This window comes from Pavona decussata, unplaced genomic scaffold, assembly GCF_977016875.1.
Source record: "Pavona decussata unplaced genomic scaffold, jaPavDecu1.1 SCAFFOLD_58, whole genome shotgun sequence".
Classification (NCBI taxonomy): Eukaryota; Metazoa; Cnidaria; class Anthozoa; order Scleractinia; family Agariciidae; genus Pavona; species Pavona decussata.
This window is the reverse complement of record NW_028145480.1, coordinates 6560135-6570000: the sequence shown is the minus strand read 5'-3', so window position 1 is coordinate 6570000 and position 9866 is coordinate 6560135. Positions and strand designations below refer to the sequence as shown.

Below are 9866 nucleotides of genomic sequence, written 5' to 3'. Positions count from 1 at the left end.
GATCGAGATCATCAAACGCACTCCCTAATCTTTGATTATTACTAGTTTATTACCTTAATAGTCAATTCACGTCACGCGTGACCAGTATTTCCGAGATTGAATTCTCTTTGTAATGTCCGACATGTGAATGAAATGTTGAACATTTCTCTGGAAATCATTCCGAAAAAGACGCATTAACAAAAACAAGTATTCAAAATACTTGGGAAACAATTGTTATTCTTGAAATAGTTAATGCTGTAATGTAAAGAAAAATTCATGAATAGCTTTATACCTTCAATAAACTTTTTAGGGAAATTTCTACGGGAACTCTGAAATCTCGTTGGCGATGTTCAAACCTGGCATGTAAATTTCAAAACTACGTTCAAATTTCAAAAATACCGGTCACGCGTGACGTGGATTGACTGCAAGATGTAAACTTGATACAACTCACGAGGTGTCGTGCGGCAGCAGCAATGGTTTGTTTTTACTGGGCAACCCGAATCGCGCTCAGGGCAACGTTTCCAGTTTGGTGGACAAGGATCCTTCGTGTAGGTGCAGGTGCCGTACGGCCAATCACATGGCGCTGCTACATCCTGGTCTATAAAAAAATGAAGTAATTTGATAGTGACAATATGAAGTGATCGTACGTGTGCCCTGAAGAGAACTGTAATTAGCTAACAATGAGTGAACAACCCTCGAAGTAATGTAAGCTACTTTAAGCAAAAGTAGACAAAAAAGAGTCTGAAAAAAATCAGTTTTTTGAGCCACTGGTCTTACGATACCGGTTCAAATAAATGATCCTTTCACTTTTCATGCATCGACTCAACGCTGCAAAGTTCTCACGTTACTTGGTGGATCACTAGCTGCGGGTTTTCGAGGTTTTTATTATCTGAACAAAGTTTTTATTTTTGTTGTTCGTTGAAATCAAACATTAAACTCACGGTCTACCTTGTACCTGTCTCTAGCTTGCGTGTGCCTTTCTTCTGCTCTGAACTTTCTCCAAGAATTGCTAACGGTTTGAGAAGCTGTATCGAACACTCGAAAGTTGTTAAAGAGAACTTGGTTTAGCCTCGTTTTTTCAACCCACTTCTCGCGATGGAAATCACTCTTCTGCGAGTTTGAAATGTTACTTGAAAACTTGACCAGTTGTATTTAAATTTCATTGCGTGCTTAACTGTTCCGTTTTCAACCACCCACCGACTTACACAGACGCGGACGCTTTTTGGGTTCGTCAGCTTCTAGCCGCTTCCTGCGGCAGCAGCAATGGTTGGTCGGAACTGTGCATCCACTGTCGTACTGAGCACACCGTTCCCAATCTGGTGGACAGGGATCGTTGATATATGTACAGGTGCCAAGGGGCCAGTCGCATACGTTTTTAGCCGGTCGGGGAGTCAATGGAGGAGGAACTGTTGAACGTCCGGAAAAGAACAATGATTTTCAATTCTCAAACTCATTTAAGATTATTCATGCAGAGATCACTAAATACAATCAGTAAATACAGACACGCCGTGCCGATCACTTTCCACATACTTCGCATTAAAAAATCATCTAGTAAACTCACAGACTCACAAAAAGCTTATCACCTTTGAGTTCTCGAACTAAAAGCATTATCTTGAACTGACTTTCCTCCCTTTCTTCTTTAATTTTTTTTTTTTTTTTTTTTTTTTTTTTTTTTTTTGACCGTACTACTTAGCCGCCTTAGCAGATGCTCTTTGGGTTCGTCACGCATTCCTCCCTTTCATAGGGGAGGAATGCGTGACGAGCCCAAACTGCGCAGTAGGACTACTTACTGCTTGGTTTCCGCTTCCGGCAGCAGCAGTGGTTCGTTGACAGGGGGCAATCGTCGTACTGAGGACATAGTTCCCAGTCTGGTGGACAGGGATCGTTGATATATGTACAGGTGCCGCGAGGCCAGTCGCATAGCCTGGGAGCTGAAAAACATGAAAATAAACAGGTTATCCATGTCATTCCCACTTTTCCCTTTTTTGGCGAGTGTAAATACTGCCACATAACTAAAAAAAATACCTTTGAAGTTTAAATTGTGTGACCCCTTTGAAGTGCTTTCTAATGGAGTATGACAGCTACAATCCTGGACAAAAATCTTGGGACTTTTCTAAAAAAAAATTCACGTTGACTGCCATCCCCACCCCCCTCCTTCCAACGCGATGCTGGTTTCTCACGGTTACAATCTGCAGTGACTATCAACATTGGTTGGAGAAGGAGAGTGGGGTGTAAAAATTGATTTCCTATGACAGTTCTAACAACCTTATGGTGACTGTTAATATGGATCCAATTTACAAATGCGTACTCAGTTTGTGACGCGTTATTTTGTCGCTTGCCCAATTAATTTTGTCCAGGATTGTAGTTTGTGACCAGGTTCTGATATCCAGTGCTTTTTTTCTATTTGTCAGTCGTGTTCTGTGACTTCCTTGTTTCAGATTATCTCTTCAGCTTCCCGTCTCGCTTACATTGTGAGCCCGACCAACGTCGTTTTTTCTCCTTACAATATTGTCACTTAATTAGACATGTACCGGTATGTCGTTAGAATAAAAAAAGTCTCCATCCACATTCGATGTCTTGGTGTCTAAACAAAGTCTCCCAAATGGCATTATAGCAAAAATCTGGTTAGCAGTGAAGAAAAAAAAAACCTGACGAGTCTGAAAAAAATCAGATTTGCATTGAAGTTGAGTCACGGAACTTACGATACCACTTCAAATAAATGATCATCTTATATTTTAGACATCGACTTTCTTTTTCTAGCTGTTAACAGAGAACATCGAAATTCTCACGTTACCAGCTGGATCACTAGCTGCGGGTTGGTGAGTTTTGCTTTGCTATTATTTCATTATCTTAACAAAGTTGTTGTTATTGTTGTGGTTCTTTACAACACGCTGAGGAATATGACATCCCATATCAAGCATTGAACACACGATCTACCTGTCTCTAGCTTGAATATCCTTTTCTCCCCCCTCCTGAGAAGTCTTTTAGTCTGTTTTCCGGATTCCGTGTTTGAGGTAAACCCGTACACACAACCTCAGTTTTGCGAACTGAACTTATTCTGGTCACTATAAATCTTAAATGTGTATCTTTTGTGTGAGAGTTTAAATTTACATCTCAAACCCATGAAGAGGAAACAAAAAATTGCAACCGTGAAAGTGTCTCACCCGGTAGTTTCCAAACACCTTGACGTTGTTAAAAAAAAACTCGGTTGTGCCTGTTTTTTTGAAGCCACTTCTCGGCGATGGAACTCGGATTAAGCAATCTTCTGCGAGTTTGATATATTTCATACTAGCTGTATTTAAATTTCGTTGTTTGCTTCATGTAACTGATCCATTTGTAACCACCCACAACTTACACACCTGGCTGGGCGCGAGGCTTTTTGGGTTCGTCAGCTACTGTCGGCGGATTCTTGCGGCAGCAGCAATGGTTGGTCGCAAGTGTGCATCCACTGTCGTACTGAGAGCATCGTTCCCAGTTTGGTGGACAGGGATCGTAGATATATGTACAGGTGCCGAGGGGCCAGTCACATTTACCGGCAGCTGAAAAACATAGCATCAAAATAAACAGGTTATCTATTTCCTTCCCATTGTTCTTGGTTGGCCAGTGTAAATCACTTTGTAGTTGAAATTGTGTGACCCCTTCGAAGTGCTTTCCAATGTAGTGTGGCAACTACAATCCTGGACAAAAATCTTTGGACGATTTTAAAACACATCACATTGAATGCCGTCTCCCCCTCCTTCCTCGCGATGCTGGTTTCTCACAGTGTCTACAATCTTCGTGACTCCAGCGACTATCAACATTGGTTGGGGAAGGGGAGGGGTTCTAAATGATTCTCCCTAAAACAGTTCTTACAAGTGACTGTTAAAATGGATCCAGTTTACAAATGCGTACTTCGTGCGTTATTTTGTCGCTTGTCCCAACCGGGGTCCCAACTAATTTTGTCCAGGGCTGTAGTTTGTGGCCAGGCTATGGCTGATAGCTGCTATCCAGTGCTTTGTTTCTCCTTGTTAGTTGTGTTCTTGTCAGCCTGCTCTCGCGCACATAATGGGCCTGACTAGCATGTTATTTCTCCCTACAATATCGCCACCTAACTTGGCATATAAGTCATGAGAATAAACGGACTGACCATCCAAGATAAATAAACAAATTGTCCCAACTGGCATTATAGCAAACATCTGGATTACAGTGAAGAGATCATGCGTGTTGATAATGGGGCTCAGGGTAAATTCTTGTTCAAATCGTGTCCTTTTAGATTCAATATTTTTTCCGTTTTTTATGCACTCATCTAAAACGTCCCGTTAACAAAATGTCAATCAAACATTCAGGGTCAGTTATTAAAAGACAGTTTAGACGGTGTTTAACAAAACCACGTTCTATTAAGCCATTTCCAATTTTGCCAACAATCATATCTGAACATTGTTTACTGCCGACGGTAACAAGAAGGCTTGCATCGAAGACTAGAAAACTATTTATCTACTTAAAATAAATCACATTTGGAGGCCCATTGATGTGTCATATGAGCCCGGTCGACCGGGCTGGCTCGGTTTCCGAGATCTCGCCTCGCCACTCTTTTCTTTACAAAACTTTCGATGTGTTCATATGAGAAGGCGCGCTGGCCCGGTTAACGAGATCTCGGTGTTTGCGACCGACATCTCGGTAACCGAGCTAAAAATTTTTCCCATATGAACACTCCAGCCTGGATACCGGGACTGACCAAGACGGAAACAATTTTAAGTGAGCATGGCTTGTAAGGTCGCTGACAAGTCAGGGAAATTGTTTTTATACAGGGTCAACCTCCCGATTTCCCAATTCAGGATGTTTTTGTATTTGTGTTGAAGCCTGCTGAATAAATGTTATGTTAGTCGGAACGCAGGTCCACGGGTATTTTGGGCCTTTAGGACATTTTTCATCTCGGTAACCGGGATTAAATTCGTCCCGGCTACCGGGCTCATATGAAAAGGCATTAAAATAACTGGCCCTCAGTGTTCGTAGCCACATATCGCAAACATAACTCTGAAAACTGTACGGGTTCTCGATTTAATACACGACTTGGAAATATTCCAAGATGAATGAAATAAATAAAAATACTATAGACATCTCAGACGTATCATGATCTCAAATGTTCAGACGCATCTTTAACCCTTGAGCCCTAACAGTGATCATCAGCAGCATCAAATTTCTCCTTGTAATATCAATGCTTATTCAACCCCGGAGGTCATGAGAATTTAGGATATAATCACCCAAGGTGAATTTTCGTGATATTTTAATAACTTCTCCAAAGGACTTTGATAAGAAAAGTATGGGAACAAAATAGGAGAATTTATTCTTTGATATTAGAAGTTAAAGGGTTAAACCTTGAAAGTGCCAATGGTGACCTGCGTTTATTGTCTCCTCAAAATATCACTGCTTGATCAAACGTGTAATTCTTGAGAATGAAGGAGGTGATCGACAATATAAAATGTCTTGATGTGCAGACAAATTCATTCAAATAAGACCATATGAAATGTATGGAGCACAATGAGGAGAATATGTATTTTGACATTTACCTTGCACATGATGCAAAGCAATTACCAAGACAAGCAGCACCAGATACACGCGAATCTTAAGGTCCATGGCTGAACTGCAACAGAAATAAAATTGGTGACGTTGCGTTACTGCTATCGATCAAGCTGAAAAGAAAAAATACATAAGCTGTTCGAGTTGGGGGCGGTGTTGAGGTCACGTTTGTATAACGACTGTCGCAGATGATAAACTAGTCTCAAAATAAAATGAATCCCCCAACTTTTGCCAGTGACAAAAATAGGATGGCATTTCAGAAGAGAGCAAAATGAAAAGCGATGAAGATCGAGAAGAACAATTGCTATGAGACTGTACGATTAACACGACAATTCATCCAACAATTTCTCAGAAAAAGGAGGGAGTGGTACTTCTAGGAATTTTGGGTCCGGGTATATTGGCAAGAAAGCAGAAATTTAATCTTATTAACTGAAAGATGTTCAAAACACTCTTTTAGATGAATTAATAAAAAAAATACCCAGTTTCCAAGCAAAATGGAAAGGAAACTGTAGACTACCCCTCCGAGACTGAATGAAATGGCACTATCTGTTCACCGGCTATTTTGCATAGGGAATACCATCGACATTACCCACCCTTCCCCCCCCCCCCCCCCGGTCTTCTCGGGAAAAGAGGAGGCGGCCCGGAAACGTGCACAGGAATGCAGTGGATGAATTTCCATGATTCTCGGAAATATCTGCGTTTGCATTGTAGTCAGATCAAGCGTTCATCCGCGACCGAATTCAAATTTTCTGCTTTAGTAAATTTGATCCGTAATTGAAGAAGACTGACTCAAAACGAAAGTACTCTGACTGACCCGCTCACCCCTTGAGCACACGTAAATGAGAAGAAAAACAGCCTCGTGCTTAAATTTGGTAAGCAAGGAGATTCTTGGAAAGCTGTTGCCTTTCATTGGACAAGAAAGCGACTAATTCTCGCTCACGAGTTTGGTTTTACCATACGGCTCGATGAGAATGAAACAAATAAACACATTCGCTCCGCGACCTAACCCGGAAATATAAATAGGACAGAGCTCATTCACACAAAATAGAAACTGGGATGTGGCCCCTGGGAAGTTCCCGCACTCTCCCTTTCGCTCGCTTCTAGTTTTCCAGAGCTCATGACTGACTAGGAAAAATATACTGACCTAAGCTCGAAAGAAAGAATTATGAAGCAATTCGGTCGAGAGGCTGTTAAGGAAAGAGATCTCGGAAAGCAAGGCTGACCTCGATCATGAATGCAACTGAGAAGACCGATTGTCCTCACTCGTACGGTTTGGGCTCACGAGTGCCCTAATGTAAGATAACAAACTTGTATGGGGCAAAAATGATTTTAGCTCAACCCTCTTTCAGTAATTTTGGGTGCAACAGTTCCCAGACGACTAAATCACGGAATTGACCCTAGAACTGTTCTTGCTCCAGATAGATCAGCAATAATGGAATATCTCCCTTCTCAGTTTCATTCGCCGGGCAACCATTACTTATTTCAACACAATTATACGGAAGTTACAAACGCAACTTACTTCAAGTCAACTCCTTGTACGCAGCAGGCAACAAAGGCTTGAAGACGAACACGCTGGAAGGTTGTAGCAACGAGCAGCTAGACGTCGTCCAACTGAGGGGTGGAACTTTCGGAGTTTCACTTTTATGAGTGACTGGCGACATCGCGTGTTGATCTCGTGACTGTCGCACAAAGCTTTTATGTCTAAATCACTTATTTATCTCCCGGATTATTTTCCATTATTAGGTCGTGACTGATCGCACAGACATGTACCATTTCTAGGAAAGCTGTCTTATCCTTCTCAAATGACTCGAAGATTCCGGGGAGGTGTGCCAAAGTTCATTTTTATGGGACGGGTGGGTTTTGTGATTAGCTGTCGAAACAATTTGTACCACCAGTGCACTCACCAATTCAACATCTGACCTTCAGTATTCACTGCTGCAACCAAGCGTCAAAAATTCATTCCCTTTGTCAGTCTTACGCACCCGCCCAGCACGGTTCCCTGGTTTTATTCAACACAACGACTCTCTTAGATGAGAGTTCTCTTTCTCTCTGGTGAAACCCATACTCCTATTTTATTTTCTCCACCCCCATCCAACGTCATGCACCGTTTCTTCCCGGGAATTACCGGAACGCTTTGTCCCGAACAAAGGCTTTTCTCGATCCAGTTAATACTTCGAACAATGGGATGTAGTTGAGTCGATTAAATTCCAGTTTCGTGATCACGACCGCGTTTTTTGCAATTTCTGACTGGATTTAATTCAAACACTGATCTGACCTTTCGTTTCTCGAGAGCAGTTTGGTCTATTTTCTCAGCAGAGTAGTCATAACAAGACGAATTCAAGGTCGAGTTACTCAAGTTATTCAGTTAAAGACTTGTACGTCCGGTTATGTCAGTCTTTTCCTCGAAAACTATAAACTTTTACAGTTTAGAACATAACCCGTTCCTTTGAGGCTTCCAATTGAATGGCGTTACCGGATGTACAGGTCTTCAAAGATGCCTTTCGTCTGTAATGACGCAAGTGTTTACATCAAACACTGGCCTTCCGCCACACCGCCAGAGCCAGGTTGACACGAGATACAAGAAATACAATCTGTCACAAAGACTGTTTCTCAACTAGGCAAAGCAGCGAGGGAACTTTATTCCCTTAAAGTATAAAGTTTTAGTTCAGTTTTTTGGAAACCAACAAGATCCAATCCTAAAACTGACCAACTCGTCTTTTCACTAGATTTAGATAATGACTAATTTAGTTACAGTTTGCTTTGCTGGAAAAGTTGTTTTAATTCTATTAGTGTCAGCAATATTAAGGCAAGCTCGAAATTACTCAAGTATCTGAATCGAACCAAAAATTACCAGAATTACCCTGAACAACATAGAACGTCCGGTACTGTGCTACCGTTGAGTTACCACAAGTTATTGAAGATCCCGGAAATACACATTTTGAAGAGCCTCATTTCATTTTTGCGTTGCCTCCGCGGACGAGTTGCAACGACCGTATTCCTTGGTATTGTGGATTAGTAAAAAGGAAATAAATAGATGCATGAAAGTCTGCTAACGGGAAAATTTCCCGTTTATGACATCTGCCCTATCATTTCAAATACTTTCTAAAACACACATCTTTTCTCCTTGGTAGATTTCACTTTCAAAACCAATCCCCCCTTTCACGCCTTCCACATTATCTCACAACTCAGAATAGACCCGCGCGGCCGCGAAATATCAGCACATTTTTCCGGGAATTCCCCGGCTATTTTGGCACAGGTAAATATAACATTTTTGACTTAAGGGAATAAACCTTCAAAATGATTCTTCGAACAACGAGATATAGTGCAAGTATACTTGATTTAATTACTATCCAAAAACATTTGCATTGGAACTGTGCTTTTGCACTTTAGTTGATTTGGGCAAGCCCTGGTGTCAGTCATATTTCTCCAGAACGATTAAAACAAGGAGGTCAAATTAAAGTGTCGAGTTACTCCTGCTCTCGAAGGAAGCTTACGAGCGATGACATTGATTTCAAAGAAAAAATTCCATATTTTCGATTTCCAATCCGGTCCGACTTTTTAACTGAATTTCTGTGAGGCCTGTCTTAAAATATCCGTCGTTCTCTACTGTAAGTATCTCAATGCCAATGACGCCGTGGTGCCACTTGAATCTCCGAGCGTCAGTGCAGTGGGGACCAGTTACTGATCTCTCCTTTCAATATTTCTACTCGGTCAGTCAAACGTACAGTTCATGAAAAAAAACATCAACAAAAATCAGGAGCTCCTGCAAAAATGAAATGTCTTGACGTTTAATCAAATTCTCCTAACTAGTAACAAAAGAAATATATAAAGAACATTAAGGAGAATATACATTTTGATTAAAGGGCTTAAAAGGTTGATTAACGGATTTACTTAATTGCAAGATGCATTAAAAAGAGAAAATACCCTTATTTTAAGCTCAGTCGTCAGTTGTGATCTTACGTTGTTTTTGTTGTTGCTATTGTTGTTGTTGTTTCTGTTATTGTTGTTGTGGTGATGGTGTTTCATGATAAGCGCAAAGTAATGGTGGGCACGTACGACATACAAGGGTAATTCAGAAAATAATTTGGCAACTGTCGGAGTGGAGCTGGTCTTCACAAACTACAAAATATGTTTCAAATAAGTGTTTTTGTCACTAGACTACGAGTAGTCTCCATTTTTCCTCAGGGATAGTAGGGCGAGCGAAACGCGAGCGCGCGTGAAAATCACCCCACGCGAGAAAAGGCGACACGCGGCGGGGAGAGAGAAAACCCCGCCGCGTGTCGCCTTTTCTCGCGTGGGGTGATTTTCACGCGCGCTTGCGTTTCGCTCGC

General features: G+C 41.4%; 1 protein-coding gene across 2 annotated transcripts in view; it reads right to left on the bottom strand.

Moving 5' to 3' along the window:
• LOC146479947 (uncharacterized) overlaps positions 1-7202 on the bottom strand; it is an 11204-nt gene extending 4002 nt beyond the window's left edge. Inside the window, exons 1-6 of one of the 2 annotated variants that reach the window (XM_085110809.1) lie at positions 7055-7202; positions 5526-5605; positions 3339-3518; positions 1770-1910; positions 1185-1385; positions 431-577 (exon numbers count right to left, since the gene is read on the bottom strand). In XM_085110809.1, coding sequence (XP_084966935.1) covers positions 431-577; positions 1185-1385; positions 1770-1910; positions 3339-3518; positions 5526-5592 — 736 coding nt within the window. In that variant the 5' untranslated portion in view covers positions 5593-5605; positions 7055-7202. The remainder of the gene's footprint in view (positions 1-430; positions 578-1184; positions 1386-1769; positions 1911-3338; positions 3519-5525; positions 5606-7054) is intronic. The other variant, XM_085110810.1, reaches the window with a different exon arrangement.
• Positions 7203-9866: the final 2664 nt, after the last annotated feature.